Source organism: Callorhinchus milii, unplaced genomic scaffold, assembly GCF_018977255.1.
Source record: "Callorhinchus milii isolate IMCB2004 unplaced genomic scaffold, IMCB_Cmil_1.0 Scaffold31, whole genome shotgun sequence".
NCBI classification, from domain to species: Eukaryota; Metazoa; Chordata; class Chondrichthyes; order Chimaeriformes; family Callorhinchidae; genus Callorhinchus; species Callorhinchus milii.
This window is the reverse complement of record NW_024704772.1, coordinates 3446628-3471169: the sequence shown is the minus strand read 5'-3', so window position 1 is coordinate 3471169 and position 24542 is coordinate 3446628. Positions and strand designations below refer to the sequence as shown.

At 42.7% G+C, this 24542-nt stretch overlaps 1 protein-coding gene across 11 annotated transcripts in view; it reads right to left on the bottom strand.

Moving 5' to 3' along the window:
* LOC103189678 (activating transcription factor 7-interacting protein 1) overlaps positions 1–24542 on the bottom strand; it is a 102173-nt gene that overhangs the window by 39734 nt on the left and 37897 nt on the right. For 9 of the 11 annotated variants that reach the window (XM_007910155.2, XM_007910158.1, XM_042344996.1 and 6 more), the window contains 6 exons: positions 19050–20164; positions 13889–13939; positions 11041–11186; positions 9865–10002; positions 7688–7768; positions 702–2882 (listed from right to left, as the gene is read on the bottom strand). In XM_007910155.2, the coding sequence (XP_007908346.1) occupies positions 702–2882; positions 7688–7768; positions 9865–10002; positions 11041–11186; positions 13889–13939; positions 19050–20154 (3702 nt within the window). In that variant the 5' untranslated portion in view covers positions 20155–20164. The remainder of the gene's footprint in view (positions 1–701; positions 2883–7687; positions 7769–9864; positions 10003–11040; positions 11187–13888; positions 13940–19049; positions 20165–24542) is intronic. The other 2 variants (XM_042344999.1, XM_042345000.1) reach the window with 1 other exon arrangement.

Genomic DNA, 24542 nt, shown 5'->3' with positions numbered 1-24542 from the left:
GAAGTTGCGGAGAGAGGGATGGGTAGGGGCCGGGGTGGGAGGGGGAAAGATGGTGAGGGTGTAGTAGACATAAATAGAAGATAGTTCAGGAAAAGAGGGGAGCGAGGGAATCGAGAGTGGAGGAGAGGGAGCTGTGGAGAAGAGTGACCGAGGAGGATAGGTCAAAGCAGGAGGAAGCCTAGAAGGGAAGGAGATGGAGGCGGGTTGGAAGGCGGTGGGGAGAGGAATTGAGGAGTTAAGGGAGATGAAGTGATGGTCCGAGATCACTTTGTCGATGATGGTGAGGTCTGAGACGGTGAAGCCCCGAGTGATCACCAGGTCGAGGGCATGACTGTGGACGTGGGTGGCGGAGTGGATATGGAGGGAGAGGTTGAGAGAGGATTAGAAGCAACACTAAAGTGGGGCTAAAACAGACAAACAAACTGCATAAAATAAAATACAAAATGTTGATGATCCACCAGTTCTTTATTAGCTTTCCAAATTCACACTTGCAAACCTTTCTCTGCACTTTGTCATTTGAACTTTAAAAAAAGATGTAAGTATAGCAAAAGCGTGAACACGATGTGAAATAAATATAGCACAAAAACACAAAATGGTTGTCAATGGACCCAACTCCCAACACACAGTATTGTTAATCCACTGGACACATAACAGGAGGTGAATTTTCCATCTAACATTGATAAGCCACTGGGTATACTTACCCTTCCAGACTGGCCAGTGTGACGGCCTTTAATGTTGCCCGCCTCACAGATCTCCTTGGAGTACCTCTCCAGAGTGTGAACTCCGATGGCCTGTCGGCACAGCTCCAAGCGCCCGGGAAGGGGTCGGCGATAAAATGGGCCCTCGCCGGGAATCATACCGAGATAGCGACGAAACACAGAAACTATGCACCTCGGATTGGACAAGTCCGCGTACTGACGAGTGTGTCTCTTTGTCCTCTGGATTCCGTCTCTGTACGGTCTGGCCACAAACTCCAGGTATTCTCCCACCTCGTCGCTGGCAAAGCTAAACTGATCAACTGTCAGTTTGTTGTGCTCGGCTGCAGCATGCACGCCAAACACTTTACACAGGTAGAAATACACGGCGTAACTGTAGCTCTTAGCGTCTTGGAGGTGAAATACAACTCGCCACAGGTTCTCCTCTTCCTCTTCTGTGTAAGGCTGTGCCTGTTTCCTCACCATCCCGATTCCTTGCTGTTTGAGTTGTTTCATCCGGTGCTCCAGGACAGTGCGGAATTCACTATACTCCAGGTTATACTTGTTGAAGAAATCGATGTCCAATCGCTTGCAGGTTTCCCGCAGGTAGCGGAGGATGGAGCAACAAAGCAGCCGGAGAGAGTTGGGCGGGTACAAGGATCCGTCCTGCCGACGGACTTCTTCCACAAAGCGACACAACCAGAAACTCAGTTCACCGTGAGTTATCTCGTGAGACAGTGAGGGCACGTAAAGGAAGGACTCATCGTTTTTCAGAGTTTTCTCCATCAGGTAACGATTCTGTTTCTTTGCCCATTCGTCCCAGGCTCTCACTCCCCAGGCCGTGGCTCTCTTGGTATTGTAGGGAATGCTACTATCCTGTACAATCACCTGGGTCTTGCTTTCTGCCACAGGGTTACACAGCTCGTACAGAGTGCTGTTATCTGGCAGAGGAATCTTTGATTCTACACAAGGAGCCCTGGACTCTTGCAACACAGGAGGGTGATGCTCTGTAACTGGCTCGCTCAATACACTGCAAGGAGTCTGAAGCTCCTCAGATATTACACTCTTATACTCTACAACAGGCCCACTGAGAGCATCACAGGGCATCTTGCTCTCACGCAACACCACGTGAGGTTGTGTAATAGACTTTGCTGAGCTCCTGTACAGACTGCAATACCTTTGCAGAGGAAGCTCTTGCTTTTTCTTGACAAGTTGTTTCTCTGGAGGTAACTCAACAAAAGCCTTCATGGAATTTTTACCCACTTGTAACGGAAGCTCCACTTTGGATTCCAAAACTGTATGAGAGTGAGTCAGATTATCTGGTAAAGCAATCTGGGTTTTATCTGTAGTGGAATGCCCATGTGTAGGGCCAGCTCCATTACACAGCGATAGAGGCTGCTGCTTTACCATAACCAGTGCGTTTGATAGAGCCGAAATTCTATTGTCGTGCCAATCTTGTAATGGAGCTTCCCGCTTCAGGCTAAGTTTAGTAAAACTATTATTGCGTAACATAACTGGTTGTGCATCAGCAACACGCTGGATAAGTGCAGTATACTGTGCTGCACGGCACTGCTTTGAAGATTGTTGTTTTAACACGATAGGTTTGCCCGCTGATGTCCTACACTTGTGCAATGGGACTTCGTGCTTTACTGTACACTTACCGAATCTATGACTGCGGAAGGCAATAAATCTGCCCGCAGTAGATTTAGCACATTTACTCTGTGCAGTGTGATTGGGTTCCAAGAGAACTTGCTCCGTCAACACGATCGGCTTGCCCGATGTTTCTGACAATCGTCGATCTGGAACGACGACCATTCGTTTCTCTGGACCAGACTCGACGGTGTGATAGGGAGCTTGGCCCTCTTGCGGTGGAGCCTGCTGCTTTTTTGGCACAGGGCTGTCAAATCTACGAGAGACTATCTTATACCCCGGCAACGAGTTCTGTTGCTTCTTTGTAATCGGCTTGTGAAATGTAATATAGACCGTCCTATCTTGAAACACAACCCCTCTTTTCTCTACCGCAGCCTGGCTCAGTGAATTCCAGGAAATCCTACTATCCCGCTGTGGGATTTGCTCCTTATCCACAAGGATCTTGCCAAATTGCTGCCTCTGAGCTTTCTCTGCCAACGTGAGTGTGTCTTTGATGTCCAAATCAAACTGTATTTGTGGCTGAAAGAGCGCAGGCATCTGAGACAAAAAANCAGGAGAACCTGCCAGTAAAGCCTGCAAATCTTCTTCAAAATTTAATGAAGAAATCATTTTTTAAAAAAAGAATAAGATTCCCTCTGAACTTGAATTGGTCCAATAGGAGGAGAGAGAAGGAACAACAAGCAAAACGAGCCAACAAGGGCAAAACTCAACATCACTTTCACCTCATTTTATTAAACGATTTTCAATGCCCTGTTTGTTCACATGCAGAGTTACCACAGCTAAATTTCACTAAACATAAAACATTTCCTGGTGAGTAGTTACCAGAATATTCACAGAGTAAGGTTTAAGCTTGATATATTTCCAGGCGAGCAGTCACTTTTTCACCAGGTATAAATTCCAGATCTTCACCAGAAACCCCAATCTAGAACCGTGAATCCAGTCCTGTATTTCATCCTCTCTCGGCTAAATTGCTAACTCAGCATCAGGGCTGAAAGCTTTGAGCCCCAAAAGGCGCAGAGTTCTAACAGTCTGAAGTTGTGTGTAGAACAAAGATCCGAAACACACAGTATGCGAAATGTACTCTATTTACTGCCCTGTACAACTTCAGCATCCTGTCATTTGAGGAATAAATTCCACTCACCAGATCACTGTCACGCATGGGCTCCTCTTTAACATGTAGCGATCGATGGGTGGCAAAAACTCATGACTGCTACATTCATCTAAACTTGCAGTATACATAAGTCAACTACAATAACTATGCAAGTCATAAACACTTATCTTAATTAACAGCTTTTAAAATAAACAAAGAATGTTGCTCACTTACTTGAATGAATGGCCTTGTTTCCCCCTGGCCAGTCATTAGGTCTTGGTCATGTGTCATTTGACGTCAGTGAATTAAGGTGAGACGCCAGTAATGTCTCTCCACAGCAGAGCAGGAAACCCAGGTTGTGTCCCAGGTCACCAAGGCACAGTCGAGTTTAAAACACCAGGAATATAACTAGGTCTTTATAGAGGTAACTTTGCACCCTTGTACACTATTTGATACAGCACCTTATCACATCTTCGAGACATCTCAAAGCGCTTCGCAGAATATACTGTATTGTCAATCGATTTTTTGTGGGTGTGCCCACAGCGACATCCCACAAATAGTCGTGGATTGAGTGAACAATTTTTAAAAATTTTTTTGAGGGAATTATTAGCCTGGAAAAACAATCCAATTAAAATTTCACATTTTTACAATCGCAATAGGAAACGGGAAGATAATCTCCAGTTGCTTTTCCAGGAATAATATTGTGTCCTCTGCCCCTAGCCTGTGTGAAGACCCACACTTGTGCAGTAAGACATCATGCAAAGACAAAACTCCAGAGAATTTTACACATTAAAATCGCCAGATGTTATTGACAAAAACGTAAGTTTAAAACATTGTCACTTTGCAGCTGTCAGTGACTGTTAGACTGTAACTCTCAAATCTGAACACGTGCAAATGTAGATGGACAACAACAACTTGCACCTATAGAGCACTCCACGCAGATAGATAGATACATGCCTGACTGAAGAATGTATTTTCGTCTAAGTTTCCTATTTGAGCATTGGGTCCCTGCTTTAAGAACACACAAGTTCCAGTGTTCCATCTGTGGGAAGAGATTGAGGCCTAATTTTAGTGCCTTGAAGATACAACTGATGTGGTTTAACTTGCAGGACTGGAAGCAACCCTGCTCAAAGAAATAAGGGCTTTGGACAGAATATAGAAAAATAGTCGATGCTAATCCTGGATTGTCTTATGAATTGGATGTCATACTGTACTGACTCTCTAGTCCCTGACACTATCACCCTGTCCCTTCCATCATAATAATCCTTGCATTTGATACAGTGCCCCATCACGTTTTCAAGGCGTCTCAAAGTGCTTCACAGAATATACCGTGAAGTGAATTGACTGTATATTTTGTGGGTGAAAATATAATGTCCTTAGCTCCTGCCAAATACAGGGACAAGTGCTGCAACACACAAGATCTGCTGCCAACTGACTTTGGAATGAGAAAACCTCATCCAATCTAGTTTGGGAATCTGAAAATCAAGACTGGATTCATTCGGTGTGTCCCCGTACACCTGTCCTGTCAGGATGTGCAGCACGAGACTTCACAGTATTAAGTGCCTGTTTCAAAATTTCATTTTAAATCTCTTTGTCATAAAGTGAGCAGAACATCCAAAGCCATAAGAAAACCTTTGCTGATTTATTACCTACAATTCAATTAACACTCCCTGGCTTAGTATGAAATAGTTAATGCAATAGACGCGTGTGGCTTTGTGCCCGAGTGGGAGCGTGTTAGGCAAGTGATTATTGTGGCTGGTAATATTGGTTATATAATCATCAGGTCTCCTGTACGCATAGAACAGAGTCTGTAAACTAAGCTAATTGGGGAAAAGGACTCATTATGGCAGACAGTGAAAGTACAACCTGCTGCAGTACTAATGAGAAGCAAACTTCCATTGGGAGTGAAGAGGACCTCTCACCGAGTCTCTCTAACTATCACTTAGCTTCAGGAACACAGAAATAGGAGGCCATTCAGCCCTTCAAGCCTGTTCCGCCATTCTACAAGGTCATGGATGATCTGTACCTCAAATCCAATTACACGCCCTTGCCCCGTAACTGTTAATTCCCTGACCTAACAAATATTTATTTATAAATAGATAACAAATATTGTATTTCTCTCTCTCACTCTTCTCATCACCCTCTCCACTCTGGAGTTCATTAAACAGAGTGGCTCAAAGAATATTACAGTGATTCTCTTTGCGATACTCTGCTTAAACAGCAATAAACTGCCACAAAGTTTTCACATCAGGAGGACATCTCAAAGCGTTTGACACCGCTGGCCGGGGATCGGGCGGAGGATCTATATCTATCTTGAGCCTGCAGCTGTTAAGTCTTCTGACGAATTCTCACATCGCTGAGAGTGTGGCCCTACTAGCTCTTAAATAAATGCATTAACACAAAACTCTGGACATTCTCAGAGGATTTTCACATCACTCTCACTATTCCATCTGATGAGTGGATCTTAAACAGCAAAACACTGGACGATACAAACTGAAAGACTCGGCTGCAATAACTGAAGGCGACAAAGTGACTATTGATACCCGGCAGAATAAGTGTGTTGTCTATTGGTATTTCACTGGCTTGGACCTATGATCAGTTGCAAAAACACGTCCTACAGAAACAACAACAACATGTGGCGCGGAGTACTTTACAGTGGCGGAGTTAGGCGAAAGGTCATTGACCTGAAACGTTAACTAATTTTCATCTCTCCATAGATGCTGCCTGACCTGCGTGTTCCCAGCGAATTCTGTTTTTATTTCTTTCCATTTCTTAATTACTTTCAATCCAATCCAAGCAACAGTGTCAAAATTGAAACTCACCGTTAACATAATAAATATTGCCTGTGGGGTCTGGGTGTCTACGGACTCCAACATGGTATGAGTAAAGCTACCAGCACTTGCAGTTTCAAAAAACACTAATATGTCAATGTATTCCTGAAGTTATATATATATTCCTTTTCTCAGTACATTCAGCTACATACACCTTTGTTCTCCATTTTCAGCCTCCTTACTTATTCTCCTTATTCTCCTCCCTACTGTATAATTTGCAGCTCACAGAAATATTATATCCCTCAGAAAATGCTTCCAACCCAGATCAGATAGAAACAGCACCATTTTGCCACATTCTGGATACAGTGAGAGTTATATAATAATAATAATAATCCTTGCATTTGATATAGCGCTTTTCACGTCGGAAGGACGTCCCAAAGCGCTTCACAGAACACACTGTAAAGTGAATTGACTGTAAATTTGTGGGCGAACACGGCAGCCAATTGCGCACAGCAATGTCCCACAAACAGTCGTAGATTGAAAATGCCAATTTTATTATTGTTTTTGGTTTTGGAGGGATTATTATTAGGCTCTGTGTGGCGTAAGGAAACTTGCCCGAGGTTTCGCCCTCTGCCGGGAATTGAACTCAGGTCTCTCGCTTGCAAAACGAGTGCTCTAACCACTGAGCTACAGGACTCCACGAACTGTGAGTTATTGGTATGTTGGCCGTGGAGTTCCTGTGAGTAAACTGCTTATACAGAGCAGCCCTGTTATAAATAATAATACTTGCATTTGATTAGTGCCTTATCATGTCTTTGACACGTCTCAAAGCGCTTCACAGAACATACTGTAAAATAAATTGATTGTGTATTTTGTGGGCAAGACATAGCAGCCAATTGTGCACAGGCATATCCCACAGTCGTGGATTGAAAAATGTATTAATTACCCTCGGAAAAGCGATCCGCCAAACAACTTATAACCGGGTTCCTACTTACTGCTAGGTAAACAGAGGTGTGTACAGTAAAAAAACTTGCCCAACATTTCGCCCTGCCCGAGCATAGAACCCAGCTCTCTTGCTTGCGAGGCGAGTGCTCTAACCAATTTTATTTGGGGGAATGTCGGCCAGGACAGTGGGAGAGAGAAACTTCTTTCTCTTTTTGAATAATGCCGTGGGATCTTTAATGTCCACCTGAACAGGCAAACAACAATAACTTGTATTTATATAGTGGCCTTCACTTAGAGTAGCGTGACAGGACAGGATCTAAACACTGTGGGGTTTTTGAAGATCTTCTGGATTATATGACATAGACATAAATAGGCATTCAGAATAAGCAAAGGTTAGGTTCTACGTGAAATTAAGATAAAGTTGGAAATAACCATCATTGCAGGGTACCATGGCCCTGTGAACGGATCACCACAGGGCAAACTCAGGCTGCAGGTTAGCTGTTCAGATTGAAATGATGATCCCATTCATTACCTACCTCTTGTGCTTTCTTCACAGCAGAGGAATTTCGAGCCTGATCGGCTGATCCCAGTTTTTTTTCGATCTGCATTAGCTTTGCCTGGGGAAAACACAAACATTAATGAAGAAAACTGATTGCAGAAATAAGTGACTCCCAGTATTACCATGTATAATTCAAGTCAATTTCGCCTTCAACGGCACGCACTCATTTCTCAGTCTCTTCTCTCTCATTGCAATGGTTCAAAAACTTTTTGTGGGCGTTTCACCCACAAAATATACAGTCAATTCACTTTACAGTATATACTGTGAAGCGCTTTGAGATGTCTAGAAGACAATGATAAGGTGCTATATCAAATGCAAGGATTATTATATTATTATTATAAACAAAATTCCATTAATGTCCCCCACATCCCTGATTAGGACAGTGATTAACATTGCCCACTGTGAGGGCCGTTATATTCTGAATAACCACTGACGTTGAGCTGGATCTCCATCTGAACAGCAGGTTGCCAACGTCACACTCTGTGAGGTTTTGATACTCATCTATACAGTGCAAAGCTTGTCGGTCAATGAAGTTGGAAATGGATTGCAAGCCGAATGAAATCATCACTTCACATTTCTCCACATTAAACTTCATCTGCCCCGTGTCTGCCCATTTTACCAGTCTGTCTATGTCCTCTTGCAGTCGGTTTCTATCCTCCTCACTGTTTACTACTTTTCCAGCTCAGTATCATCTGCAAACTTGTGCTCCCTATACCCAAGTCCAGTCATTTATATAGATCACAAACAGCAGTGGCCCCAATACCGACCCCTGGGGGTCACCACTGCACTTCCCTCCAGTCAGAAAATAAACCGTTCACCACTGCTCTCTGCTCTCTGTAATAATAATAATCGTTGCATTTGATTGCCTTATCGCCTTATCACATTGTTGAGACTTCTCAAACTGCTTCACAGGATATACTATAAAGTATAATGACTGTATCCGCTGCTACTGTCCCTTTAATACCGGGGGCTTCTATTTTGCTGACAAGTCTCTTATGTGGCACTTTATCAAAAGCCATTTGAAAATCCATATAAACTACATCACCTGCACTGCCTTCACCCGCCCTCTCCGTTATTTCATCAAAAACTCTATCAGGTTTGTTACACATGATTTGCCTTTAACAAACCCATCTTGGCTGTCCTTTATTAACCCATATTTTTCTAAGTGAAAATGTATTTTATCTCAGATTATAGTTTCTGACGTTTCCCCACTGCTGACGTTGGGCTGACTGGCCTGCAGTTCCTGGATTTATCTTTCTGCCCCTTTTTGTACAGGGGAGTAACATTTGTAACCCTCCAGTCCTCTGGCACCACCTCAGTGTCCAAAGAGGATTGAAAGATTATGGCACAGAGCCTCCGTGTCCAAAGAGGATTGAACGATTATGGCACAGTCCTCCCAACCAGAAGTCCTCCCAAAAAGATGAATGCAAATATGTGAACAAGGGATGCTAACGAGTTCAATAGCACATTTTCTTAATCTTAAGGGATAAAGCTGCCTAAGAAGTGAAGATCAAGCCTTTCAAGGACAACTGAAAATGCCAGACAAAAGAGAGGTACAGCTAGTTAATATATATGGATTTAACAGTATCTTAAATTTCCCGCCCAGAATGACAGTGCTATCTAGTTGCATTAAGCTCCTGAACATGTCACAGGTTGATTTTCTAGTTTAAATATATTTTAGTCTTTGATAATGCATTTTACTCTTAAGATGGCTTGATTCCCAAAGTTTACATTTTTAGGACGTTCAGTGCGATTTCCCTTTTCTTCAATTTGACATGACCGTACACACTATTCTTGCAATGAAACTTCCAGGTACGGACAGAGTTGCTCAGACATTCAGGAGAATGCTGAAGCAATTGAGTTTGTCTTTTCATTTTCTTGCTACAGGTTAGTCTCAAGTCAATGTTATTTGATTTATGATTTTACCCTAAGATGATTGCTGTGGAAACGATCTATTGAACTGACTTGAGAGAACACTTATGGTGGCAAGTGGCAATGACAGATTCAGGATGGGAGAGAACAGAATGCCACATGGTACTGACAGAACATAAGACAATTATTTCCCTGTGCCTCCACCTTCTGGCTCAAACCAAACCCTTCTTTCCCAAGGAATTTCAACCCAGTTTTGGAGAAGGCTGTATTTTTAGCACTTGCCTGTAAGCTGCTGATTAAAGATTCATGCCTCTTGTTGCACTCGATCTTTTCCACGCGTTTCTTCAGCTCCGCAAGCTTCTTTTCGAAGACCCCACTCTGCATGGAACTGAGCCGCTCCTGGATTATTTGCTGAACGATCTGAAATAGAAATTGAGTGAGTTAATTACTAGGAACCAGCTGGGACCGCCTTTAATAACTCTCCCCCTGGGCCGGCAAGGCAACCCATTCAGCATATTATTATTGTTAATTAATATTATTCAATTAACAACAGCAACTTAATTAATTAATATTATTCATTCAGCAACTTGTAGTTACACAGTGCCCTTCACGGGGCAGCGTCTCGCAGCTCTTAACAGGGGATGAGGTGCAAGCAGGAGGCGAGAGCCAGCCGAGCGGAGTGAAGATTAAGCAGGTCTGAAAGGTAAAGATGCCTAAGAAGCGAAGATCAAGGTTTTCAAGGACTTGTAGCCTAAGTCCATATTTTCACACCTTCATCACATCCAAGCTCGACAGGCTCCTTCACCCATTCTGTGGTCATCAGACTATTCTGATCTCCGCAGCCTTGCCTATGCCCTCTCCAGCACCAGCTCTGAGAGCCCATTACCCCACTCACTGGACTCACCATTTGCCAGCAGATCGATTTCCAAGATCCTCATGTTAAAATCCATCCGTGACCTCGGTCTGACACTATCTCCGCAACCCTTCACGGAGTCAATCAGTCTCATGTCCCTTGCTCAATTTGCCTGCCATCAGTAAGCAAGCTTTCACCCATTCTGTCCCTCCGCCTCACCCATTCCGTAACTGGTTTGAAAAGATGGACTTAAGGGGGTTTGGACTGAAATTCTGACTACTTTTCATCTTCCTCAATTACCTTCCTCCCACCAGCTCAGGCTTCCAGCCAGCGATGTTAAGTGCTTTAGGAACATAGGAAATGCTAGACGAGAAAAAGACTAAGGTCCATCCAGTCTGCCTTCCACAATCCTGGCAGTCGCATGCACGCGTCAAGTCCTGAACTACTCATATACTGCATCTCCTAAAAGAAATCTATCTAATTTGCTTAAGAAGGAATCAAGACTTTCTGCTTCCACCGTCACTTTGAGAAACCCTCCTGTAGCAAGGGGAGCTGTGTTATTGCTGTTGAACACAGAGCACAGACTCGGTAGTAAGATCACATGCCTTTTCCAGTGTTTCGTGGATTTCTCCTCTGGCGGTGATCTTGACCTTTAAAGCAGCTTCATACTCCTCTCCAGAAAAACGACGTCGCTTGGATATGCTGCCCTCCATGTCCTCGGACTTGAACCTTTTGCGGGTAACAACTTCATCTACAAAGATGGATCACAATTGTCTTGGTTATTTTTCTCTTTGGAATCTTTGGACATTTTGGCGAAAAATATTTTTAAAAACACGCTTTACCACTTGGAAGTGTTCTGTGAATGTGATGGATTGCACACCAAATGTACAAAAGAACATCTCTGAAGCAAGATATTATTACAAATGTGAAGCTTTTTCATATATCAGCAAACTGCTTGGCATTGGAGCTGCTGTGTGGAAGTTATAATAAAAATACTTGCATTTTTCAAAAGAAGTTTTCAAAATTATGAGGGGATTCGATAGGGTGACCAAGGAGAAACTATTCCCCCTGGCGGGTGGGTCGGTAACCCGAGGACACCCATTTAAAATAGTTGTTAAATAAAACAGAGAGAAGGTGAGGAGCAATTTTTTTTTACACAGCGAGTTGTTGGGATCTGGAATGCATTGTCTGAAAGGCTGGTGGGAACCGATTCGATAACAACTTTTAAGAGAGAAGTAGATCATTATTTGGCGAGGATAAGTTTGCAGAGCTGTGGGGAGAGTGTGGGGGAGTGGGGTTGATCGGGGCTATGGGAAGAGAGCGGGGAATGGGATTGAATTGGATAGCTCTTTTCAAAGAAGCGGCACAGACATGATGGGCCGAATGGATCCTTCTGTGTTGCATAATCCTATGATTCTGTGATTTGATATTTTACGTCATTTAGAAGTCTCAAAGCTCTTCACAGAATATACTGTTAAGCGAATTGACTGTATATTTTGTGAGCAAAACGTTTTTTGTACTGAAATTTGGGCTGTTTTTGGTTTTTAGTTGATTTACTGTAAAGTGTAGTAATTGTGTATTCTGTAGGCAAACACAGCAGCCAATTTTTGCACAGCAATGTCCCATACACAACCATAAAGTGAATGACCAATTTTATCTGGGTATTGTTGTTCAGGACACCAGGAGAGAGAAACTCCCTTCTCCTTTCTAATTATACCATGGGCTCTTTAACAGCCACTTGAACAAGCAGACGCAACACACAGAATAGGACCAAAAAGTTTGGTTTAAACCTCTCATCAAGAAGTCAGTGAGCGTAGAAAGAAAATAAGCAACCACTGTTTTAATCGACCACGGGATCAGTTCCAATTATTGCAGTGATCAGATTCTCTACCGTACAACTGAATTCTAGAAGTTAGCCTGTACCAGGGTCAATCAGCTGAGTGCTGGCATCAGAGTTAACAGGATCCTGGACTGCACACATTTCCTGGTATGTAATACCACAGTTGGAAATCGAAAAATTCTCACTTTTGATTCAGCATCTTACCACGTCAAAACATCATAATAACATTTCAGAGGTATTCTCGAAAGTGATTACCATTTAAAGGTGAACACAACCTAATTTCCTCGCAGCAATGTCCCACAAACAAGTAGGATAACTAATTTAATTGATGGATTGTTAGCCAGGACAAATAGGTTCTATGCTCTTTAAGGCCCACCTGAACACAGAGAAGACCTTGGTTTCATGCTCCATCAGTTTATTGTCTCATTTGAAGGGCAGCACCTCTGACAACGCAATGCTCCCCCAACAAAAATCTGGAGGATTAACCCAGATTATGAATTCTAAATCCCCAATGCAGGCCCACATCCTTCTGACCCTGAGGCCAATATGCTATCAACTGAGCCTAATAGTTGGCACATACAAAATGTGCCCAATTTTTTTTCATTAGGGAGAGTACAGATCAGTCTCATCTCCTAACCTTCCTTTACTCAACAAATCATTGCTTTCCATCTTAGCTCCTTCCTCTCCCACCATTCTCCACGAAAACTCCTTCACCCACAGCACAGAAACAGCCCCGGTCAAAGTGACAAATGGTAAGGAAACTCAATCCTATCCATCTCTGACCAGAGCTCCCTCTGTCTTCCCTTCCTCCTTGACCTCTCTTGTTACCCTTGATACAGTTGACCGCTCCATCCTCCTCCAATGTCTCCCCTAGCATTGTTCTTCATATTTTGATGAAAGTTAAGAGGATGGAAAAAACACGAATATGCCTATGCTATCTGTATTTTGGTTACACTTTCATGCAAATGGAAGGTCAGAGATGCTGAAACAATGCACTAGTGCCCAATGCAGATGTACAGCAGGTGAGTTCTGTGTGAGTGCGTTTGATGTAATTGAATGCAGACAAGTTGCAGTAAAAAGAAATCACAAACCTGCCACTCGGCAACACTAAATGGCCAATTTTATTCCAAAAGGCCATAAAGAACCCTAGTCTAGAAACCAGAAGACTGGTAGAGTAGGGGTTCTGAGGGGGAAAATTCCATCCAAACATTTGTATAATAATTAATAATAATAATCCTTGCATTTGATATAGCGGCAAAAACCCTTACCTCAGTGAATTTTCCGTAGTTTGACTGTTTTGAAACCATCGATTAACAGCTGTCAAGTATTGTTATAAGCACTGCTACAACAACAACTTGCATTTACACAGCGTCCTTCACACAGGACAGCACCTTCCGACAATGCAGCGCTCCCCCAGCACTCCACTGGAGCATCAGTCAAACAAGCTCAACGTCCAGAGGTGGGGCTTGAACCCACAATCTTCTGACCCAGAGGCGAGAGGCCTACTAACAGAGCCAGGCCACACAAGTAAAATGTGTAGGGACAAAATGCAATTAAGCTTATTCTGTGCAACAACTTAACCCCTAATTATTCTTCTCGGAGAAAGTACTTACTTGGTTCTGGCTCTTGTGTCGTCTCAGCAGTTTGCTCTTTGTGATCTTTATCTGTGAAGCAAAACCAAAACATATTAAACAAAGTGGAATCATGTAGCGCTCTGTATTTCTTAGTACACATCTGTTCCTAATTACTCAGGACAGCACCTTCCAACAATGCAGCTCTCCTCCAGCACTGTACTGGAGCATCAGCCTCAACAAGGCTTTTCCCAGTGTCGTAAACTCAAACAAACTAAGCTCTGCCTCAGGTCAGTATTGAACCTTTCCCCCCCTCAAGGACATGACGCAAAGCAATAAAACCCAGCAGAAATGTCTGTGGCAATAAACCTAAGAAACCTAATAAACCTAATAAACCTCGGCCAGTAAAAGGCCCAATTTTTTTTTACTCATGGTTGGAAATAAAACTTTATAAGAAGACAGCAAAGTCAGGCGTGAGAAGGTGATTCAGCACTGAATCCGAATTAGTGATGGTGTGAAGGTTCAGGTAACTGTATAAACCACATAAACTCATGCTGTTTTATAAGCCTTGTAGCACATCCCTAAATCACAACCACACTGGTGCTCGCTATTTGAGCTAGTTCAAATTTTACCATCTTTTAACCTCATTTGCTGCATTCTCCAGATTCTTTAGCATCAGATAAATGCGGCTGCTGATTCCCATTATGCAGTCCTGATCCAGGTAGAAGTTGAAACCGCCCCAATTTTCTGTTTGAACCCAAACACACACGGCCCGATTTCACACATAGGTTGCAGACCAATCGCTGGTAAAATATAAATTTACTCAGACTGGATCTTTTTGACCTGTGATATTAAGAATCACTGATCTATTTGTCATGAACATAAACTCTGACCAAAGCAAACAGTTAACAAAACCTACTATGACAGTGTTAAGTCATAGAACCAGAGAACATTTATATAACAGGAAGCCATTTGGTCCATCATGTCTACATTGTACTAGGTTGCCAAAGAAGCCATCTAGTCAAATCCCATTCCCCCACTCTTTCCTTGTAACTATTATATTAATTCACTATATTTCTCACCTCCATATTTATCCAGTGAGATGCTAGTTTGAATTCAGCTTCAACTGCCATTCTGATAAACATCTATACAAAAATCCTCTTTAATCTGTCCCACTTTACTTCGGATGACACAATATTCAATTCATGCTCTGGTTCCTGACTCCTCAAAATTGAAAAAACTTCTTGTTTATCTGCTTAAAACCAAGTCGGCAATAAATCAAACTGCGGTGTAATAAGACTCCAATTGAACAAACAATTTGGTAACTTCCAAAGTTTTTTTGGGGTCAGCCGGGTGTCTGATACACGCGGAAACCCGTCTCCATGCTTAAGAGTCTCCAGACCAAGCAGAGAATTCCATATACAACAACAACAATATTCCATTTAGAGAGCGCCTTTCACGTCGGGAGGACGTCCCAAGGCGCTGGACAGTTGGGTCAGGACCCGAGCAGGGGGAAAATGGTCAGGGGGAGGGAAGGGAGGGAGCGAGGAGGGGGAAATGGTCAGGGTGAGGGAGGGAAGGGAGGGAGCGAGAAGGGGGGAAATGGTCAGGGTGAGGGGAGGGAAGGGAGGGAGCGAGGAGGGGGTAGAGAGTCGAGAGGGGAGCTGAAGGCTGAAGGTCAAAGAGAAAGTCTTGAGACCGGCCTTGAAGGAGAAAAGGGAGGAAGCGGCGAAGGCACTGGGGGATGGAGTTCCAGAGCCTTGGGGCTGAGAGGCTGAAGGCCACCGATGGTAGGGCGGTTGAGGTGGGGGATGTGGAGCAGACCGGAGCCAGAGGAACGGAGGGTACGGGCAGGTAAGTAGGGGGATAGTAGGTCGGAGAGGTAGGAGGGAGCGAGGCCGTAAATGGCCTCGTAGGTGAGGATGAGGTTCTTGAATTCGATCCTCTGGGGGATGGGGAGCCAGTGGAGGCGAGCGAGGGTGGGAGTGAGGGTGAGGGTGGGAGTGAGGGCGAGGGTGAGGGTGGGAGTGATGTGGTCGCGGTGTCTGGTGTGGAACATTACACAAGCTGCAGAGTTCTGAATGACCTGCAGTGTGGAGGGAGGGCCGGGAAGGCCGACGAGGAGAGAGTTCCCATAGTCCAGCCTTGAGGTGATAAAGGTGTGGACCAGGGTTTCAGCCGCGTGAGGGGTGAGGTAATGCCGTAGTCTGGTGATGTTTCGGAGGTGATGGAAGGCGGTGCCGGTTGTGGTGCGGATATGAGGAAGAAAGGACAGCTCAGGGTCGAACAGAACACCGAGGTTCCTGACTGGCTTTGAGAGGTGGAGAGTGCAGCCTTGGATGCCGATGCTGTCCCCCACCTACACATGGAAATTCAAGAGATGGATTGTTGGAATGGAATGTACACTCTCTCCCTGGAGAGACGCATCCTGATTAGCTAATTCCAGAAAGTTGAATTATTTCCAAAGAGTCAACTAATTCTAATAGACAAGTTGTGGAGGGCAGGGTGGAGAGTGTCAGTGAGGGTCAGGGTTCTATTCCAACACTAAATGGCTCAACCTTATTAAGTCCTCTCCCCTTCTTGCCTCAACGCTCAGACTACTCCATTCACCTTCCACATGCCCACTGAGGACCAGCAGCAACAACGCCTCCTTTGGGAGGGAGACCTGAAGCTCAGTGGTTAGAGCACTCGCCTTGCAAGCGAGAGACCAAGCAGCAGGACAAAACATCGGGCTAGTTTCCTTACTCCACACGCCTGTTTACCGAGCAGTAAATAGGAACTCGGTTGTTAGTTGATTGGTGAATAGCTTTTCCGGTGGTAATAAGTCCTTCCAAAAAANTAATAATAGTAATTTGGTCACTTGATGTTTGTGGGACACTGCTGTACGCAATTGGCTGCCGCATTCCGCGCACAAAATAGACAGTCAATTCACTTGACAGTATATTCCGTGAAGCGCGTTGAAACGTCTTGAAGACGTGATAAGGCGCCATATCAAATACAAGGATTATTATTTATTATTACTGTGATCATTAGGGAATTATCCCTAGTTTCAGATCCCAGCCTCACATGTCAGTGTCGAGACGATTTACAATCAGACTAATGTGCAATCTGGCCTAAAATATACATAGTGACAGTTTCAGGCAGGAATACCATTGGATGCCATTGACCTAGCTGGTTACACATCCAATTTCCCAGGAGATGCGATTTGATCTGACTCTCATATCCTGCCATTCCTGCAATACAATGCTAAATTACTTAAGAAATATGTACAGCCTCAGGCACAAGTCATTTCTAGCTGATTTTAAAGTCTGACAATCCTCGTACAGTAATCCTTTGAAGTAAGCGTGGAGGGCAGGAATTATCTGGAGTAAAATCTTTCAGCAGGTACAGACAGCAGTGAAACTGATCTAGATGCTAAGTAACAATTTACCAAGAATCCATCCTCGCTGAAACTTCTAATTGTCAATTCAGTGAGGAAATCACTTAGTCAGCCTACCCCAACTGGTTGAACAGTGTTAGATTGAGACACTGTTGGTTTACACACAGTAGATGTAGGATCAAGCTCCGTCTACTCAGTCAAGTATAGGACTTAACAAACCTCACTACACAAACTCTGTAGTCTTGAGTTTCCCATTTTCAACCCCTGTGACAAAAACAGGAGACAATTCAGCCATTTCATCTGTTTCAAGAGTTTATTAGATTATGGCAGATTGCCCATAAAATACAGTCAATCCAGTGAAGCGCTTTGAGACGTCTCTAAGTCGTGATAAGGTGCAATATGAAATGCAAGAATTATTATCATTATCTTTTAACCCTGTTCCCCCACCTTTTCTCCACACACACATACCATTAAGTATACAAATTATGAAGTCTATCTAAATGACTTTTGAACATCCTAATTGATTCTACCTGAATGGCCTCTCACATTTTCACAACCCTCAAGGTTTTAAATCTCACTTCTAAACATTGGATTATTTCTAATCTGTGTCAGATGCATGATTTGGTGCTAAATTGTGGTTAGATCTGTAATTTGAATTAATTCCCTTTGTAAACTCCTCAAGCCTTGTTAACTTAGAGGATTGTTAAAGAGTGATTTCTCAGGGTTGATTGGAGCATTTTAAAAAAAATTCAAAGGGTATTAATAACAATAATACTTGCATTTGGTTTAGCGCCTTATCACATCGTTGAGACGTCTCAAAGTGCTTCACAGAATACTCTGCGAAGCAGAGCAATTGTATATTTTGTGGGTGAAATGTGCAGCCAATTATGCACAGCAGTGTCCCACAAACAGGTGTGGATTGAGTGACCAAATAATTATTATTTATTTAAAGGGATTACTACCTATGGAAAGTGATCTGCCAATCGACTAACAACTGGGTTTCTACTTACTGCAAGGTAAACCGAGATGTGTGGAGTAAGGAAACTTGACTAAGGCTTCGATTATTACAACAACATCTCCATAGATGCTGCCTGACCTGCTTTGTGTTCCCAGCGACTTCTGTTTTTGTTTCAGATTTCCAGCACCTGGAGTATTTTGCATTTATATAGAATTCTTCACAGGGAGTAGTGCCGCGGAGCACTTGATAGGGAATTAGTGGGGATATGGAAAGCATAAGGAATTGGGATGAGGCTTCTTGGGAGGAGCAAACACCGAATGCATGGGAAACAATGAGACAAACGGCCACCTACTGTGCATACATATCTATTTCACATTAGACTTAGAATTGGTGGATGTCTTTTATCTCACTCAGTGAATAAATTCAGTCATGTACCACACTGAAAGAACAATATTCATTCCTTGTGCTAACCTTTAATCTGGTATAAAATTTCCCTGCAACATATTGTGAATGAACGAGAGGAATACACAACAACAATAACACGCAGGGTAGCTTCCCAGAGCATTTGACAGTGATGGCAGCCAGGGGGAGGTGACCTTAAGCACGATTGAATTGGAAGGTCTTCAAGTGCAACCTGAAAATGGGGAAGGACGGGGATAGAGGAAGAGTGTTCCAGCGTTTCGGGACGTAGTGGAGGAAAATGCGGCCATCAATGGTGGAACGGAGGGTACGAGGGGCAAACAGAAAGCCGGAGCCAGTCGAGTGGAGGCAGTGGGTGGGGGGGAATAAGCAGGTTGGAGATGTAGGAAGGTGTCAGGATGTGAAGGGATTTAAAAACGAGTGTGAGGATTACCAAGCAAGCTTACCTCGGCTCTCAACTTTCAATACCACCTCTTCGACTTCAGGTGGCATCTCGATTACTGGCTCATCTTCATCGGACAAGACAAGGAAGGCTCCCTCGGGCAAGTTGCCATTGCAGTCCTCTTTTGTTGGAGAACTGCTCGCGGAAGCTTCCATTTGCTCGTCTTGCAACTCACTAAATGGACTGTCCATTGGTGCGGGGGAAGGAATGGGAGGTACATCATTTTGGTCGTTGGATAAATTATTTTCCTTCTCCGGGGCCAGTTTCTCCAATATCGGGATTATTTCTTCCATTTGCAGTTGGATGTTGCCAGTAGATTTCCTCTCGCTTGTCTTGTCTTTATCTACATTGCCACCTCCAGCTCCCATACACTCCATCTTCGATTCTTCACAACCCTCCTTCTCCTGCACAGACTCGATGCTACTAGTTATTGCCTCCTCACTAATGTCCAGCAAATTTTTGGAGTCTTCCTTATCTCTCACAGAGGGAGAGGAAGACTGTAACTTAAGGCTGTTTTCATCTGTCACTTTCTGACTCCTGCTGTTACTGTCAGAAGGTATCCTTTTCTCTTCTGAAAGGCTTTGGGAATCCGTACACGATCGATCCACAACTAACAACTCCTGCGTCAACTCCCCACTCTCCAGCCTTACCGAGGCCTCTCCTCGGCTAGTATTGCTGAGCAAGGCATGGGTCTCAGTATCGCTACTCACAGTTGGAATCTGCTGCTCGCCCACAGCAACCATGGGTTTTGAGTCCATTTTCTTAGGTTTTGGTGCGGAGTCCTCTTGTTCAAGACATCTGTCATCAGTGCTTAGTTCAGGTACATTTGTGACAATTTCATCAATGGAATTGCCTTGCAATTCTTCGGGGCCCAGCCTCACATCATTAATGCCGTCCACATCATCCATGCAGTTTGTATTTAGCAAGTTTTTGCCATCAGAATCCCCATTTTCATGTTTGCCATTGCACAGTTTAGGTTTGCTCTCATCGTTAGATTTCAAATGTTCCTCTCTGCTCTTGTATATGGCCTCTAGTTGCTGTCGGTCACTTGCACGCATGGTCTTTCTGGCCTTGAAGACCTTTTTTGGCAGCTCTTCACTGGCATCCATCTCGGAATTTCTGAAAGGAGATAGAAAGTCAAAAGGTAATAAACAGGTATAATAAATAACTATCAGTCAATTCACTTTACAGTATATCCTGTGAAGCGCTTTGAGACACCTCAATGACGTGATAAGGCGTACATCATGAGGCAAGTATTATTAGATTATAATCTGAAACAAAGCATACTTGGGTTACACAAAGCAACAAGGTCATAATCATTAGCCAAGGGGACAATTAGTTTTTGAAATATGCTTGCACCACTCAGCAAAAACTGCCAATACCCCCTATAACATACCATAGAAAAATAATAATAATTATTTGGTCACTCAACCCACGTCTGTTTGTGGCTCATTGCTGTGCGCAACTGGCTGCTGCGTTTTGCCAACAAAATATACAGAATATACTATATCAAATGCAAAGATTATTATATTACCATGTTCCAGTCTAGTTATAAAATAATAATTTTTTAGTAAAAATCCTTGAAATTTGATATAGCGCCTTATCACATCTTCAAGACATCTCAAAACGCTTCACAGAATATAGTGTAAAGTGAATTGACTGATAAACAGTCATGGATTGAAGTGACCAATCTATTATTATTTTTTNCAAGGAATTATTACCCCCGGAAAAGCGATCCACCAATCGACTAACAATCGGGTTCCTACTGCTAAGTAAACAGAGACACGCGGAGTGAAGAAACTTGCCCACCATTTTGCCCTGCCCGGGAATCCAACCCAGTTGCTCTTACCACTGAGCTACAGGACTCCAAGTCCTGAAGATTGCTGTCCGTTAGACCAACAAATACCAGTTGTCTGCTTCCCTACATTCTGGGTGGCAGGAGATTGTATCAGATAAGCCGTTGTGATTCAGGTGCCTTGATGTTAATTCCAAGAAATGTCTCCCAATTATCCTGTTTGACATTCTCCAAATTCATCCTCAAATTAAAATGGCTTAGTTACTCACCACATTGCGGTTTAGGATTCTGTGTAGGAAATCATTCAGTTCTCTAAAAGTAATCTCTTATGCTTTAACTTTTGGATAAAGCTGAACTTTTGTTGCACTGAACAAACTACATTCCTCAGTGCAAAGTTCGATTGTATCTAAGACAGACAACCAAACCATGCAAAGTTACATCAATGCTGTAAATGATCAGTTAGATAAATACACAGTAATGTCTATTCTGAATGGTTCATTGGCAATATATTTCGAATTTCTATTAAGTGTTCAATTCCTTTAGTTACGATACTGAAGTATGTCCCACTCAAATCCGCAAAGTACTATAGGACACAGACATTAATAATAAACATAAACAATAATAATCCTTGCATTTGTACAGGGCCTTTCACGTCAGGAGACATCCCAAACTCTTCACAGGATTTAATGTAAAGCGGAGTGACTAGATGGAGGATGGAGTGAGTGAGCAATTTTATGGGGGGAGGAAGAGGAATTGTTGCTCACTGGGAAAATGTTCCTTCTCTTTGGGATCTTTAACATCCATCTGAAACCTCAGTTTGATGTCTCATCGGAAGGATAGAATAAATATTTTGAAATATCAAGAACTGAGCTTGGAAAGCTTTGCATAATCCATAAAATTCCAAATTTAGAAAAGAAAGAGAAATAAAACTCAATGCAATGTGAACTGCAATCAGTTTTTAGTCTTACAGTCTCTGAGATGCTGACAATTGGATAAGTCATTGAAATATCTGGCTAAAAAACAGTCACTGCACTTCACAGTAAAATCCTATGAAGTGCTTTGAGAAGTCTAGACGACATAAGGTTCTATATTAAATGCAAAGATTATTAGCCACTGGGGATATGAGGCAGGTTCTGTAAGGCACTAAAATTATCTCCCCCATCTCTTCAATCGTTTTGAGACATCTCGAAGATGTGATAATAATAATCCCTCCAAAAAACAAAACAATAATAAATTGGTCATTTTCAATCCATGACTGTTTGTTGGACAGACGCTGCTGTGCGCAATTGGCTGTCGTGTTTCGCCCACAAAATATACAGTCAATTCACTTCACAGTATATTCTGGGAAGCGCTTTGAGATGTTGAGAAGATGTGAAAAAGCGCTATATCAAATGCAAGGATTATTATTATTTTACCTTCGTACATGAACACCAGAGGGCACTATTGTTCACAACTTCCTGCCAGTTGTAAAACACAATGCATGAATGAGAGACTGCCTCAGTCACTGGTTTGAGTTAAAACAGTCAATATTCTAACTTGGGAATAAATATTGTGGGATGGCTATTTGATAAAGAACCAAAAATAAACCATACAGATAATCTATCAGAATGGACAACATGGCTTGCTTTAAAAACAGGAAACAGACATTTACACCATGACCATCCCCAAAACAAACCCAAGTCTGAAGTAAAGACGTCAATTAGAATTTTTACATTCCAAAGTTTCTTGTAACTCAGTAGATTACTTTAAACTATTATAGACTACTAGTAACACACCAACCTCATAGCCATTTACTTAGGAACAAACTAAACGATCTATTTAAAAAGCAGTTTGGCTTTTCTGATACGTTTTATTCAAGAAACACATTTCGATCCAACATTTGAAACAAATGCTTTATTGCCGAGTACCAATATACACGCAACAGCAGCAACAACTTACATTTATATAGCGCTCTTCACAAAGGGCAGCATCTCTGAGCTCTTAACTGTGACGGAGGCTGAAGCCAAGCCGGGGAGGGAGAAGGTAACCATAAAATAGCAACGAATGCCCACAAAATACACACAGTCACAGCACTTTACAATATATCCTGTGAAGTGCTTTAGATATCTTAACGTTGCAATAAGGAAATATCTCAAATGGAAGGATTGTTATTATTCTTAAGGTACTGTTGGGCAGACACTTGGAAACATTGCACTTTCACCCTAGTTTAAAGGTGTACGAAAAAAATGTGTACCCTTTTGTCCTTGGGAGTGAGACGAGCACGTGACAGAAGTCACTTCCCTAACCGCGAATTCAATGGAATTTCGATCTCAGAAAATTAATCCGTAATTTTTTCCCCCCATTTACAGTCAGTGTCATTTCCTAGTAACTGGTTAGTACAGTCTGTAACCATGACCTTGCACTGAGAGAGGTATAAACAGGAAGTACTGTACTGTAGTGTGATCACTTGTCAGCCCTCCAGCTGAGATGTGGATAGGCCTGCTGTTGGGAGACAAGATCTGCCTTCTGGGCTATTTACAGTAATCCACTGCTGTGTTGTGTAATCAACAGCGATATCTGCAGTTCCTTTGTCAAACAACTGCTAAATAATCTCACAAGACTTCCTCCTATCAGACACTTCTGCATTCTTCCCCTAAATGCATTTTTGGTCTTATTAAGGCACTTAAATTTGCACGGAATTGTAAAATCAGACTGATGGTTTAACTGTATAGCTTGTAAGGGGCAAGTTATCACATGGCACAGTTACCCTAATTTTACATGACAAAAAGTTCCCCATCTGTAGGTAGACTTTGTTCGAACCCACAGATTAAATTACCAAAGTAAACAAATGCAACATTTTAGTGATCATGTTCAGACGAGGCCATTTGTGCTCATACACACAATTGGTTGATTGGAATTTACCGATTTTATGTTTCTAAATAATAATAATCCTTGCGTTTGATATCATGTCTTTGAGAGACTCAAAGCACTTCAAAGAATATACTGCATATTGACTGTATATTTTACGGGCAAAACACAGCAGTCAATTGCGCACAGCAGTGTTCCACAAACAGTTGTGGATTGAGTGATTTTTTATAAAATAATTATTACCCCTGGAGAAGCGATATGCCAATCGACTAACAATCGGGTTCCTACTTGCTGCTTGGTAAACGTAAGTAAAGAAACTTGCCCAACATTTTGCAGTGCATGGGAATCAAACTCAGGTCGCGCGCTTGCGAGGCGAGTGCTCTAACCACTAAGTTAGAGGACTCTGCAGCCCTGTGAATCAAGAGGATTGTTTAATGCAGGAGAAGAGGCACCTATGTCAGTTGAAAACAAAACATTTCCATGGGTGACTTGTAGGAATAATGCAGCTAATAAGATAGTGGTTGCAAGTGGCTGACTCACTCCTCTGCATTACTCTGCTTTTCCTGCATTGCCCCATCAACAGCCAATCCCACAATGCATCCCACACACGCGCTGCTTACATTTACACTATCGCTTTAGAATAATAATAAATAATAATCCTTGCATTTAATATAGTGTGTTTATCATGTCATTCAGACGTCGCAAAGCGCTTCACATGATATACTGTTTTGTGGGTGAAATAATCGAGGAAATCATCTGACTTCACATTTCCTCAACCCATAAGCTAGATTTGTGCCCCACTGCTTCCCCTATTATGCAGTATTTCACCCATAAAACACTGCTAATTCACTTTAC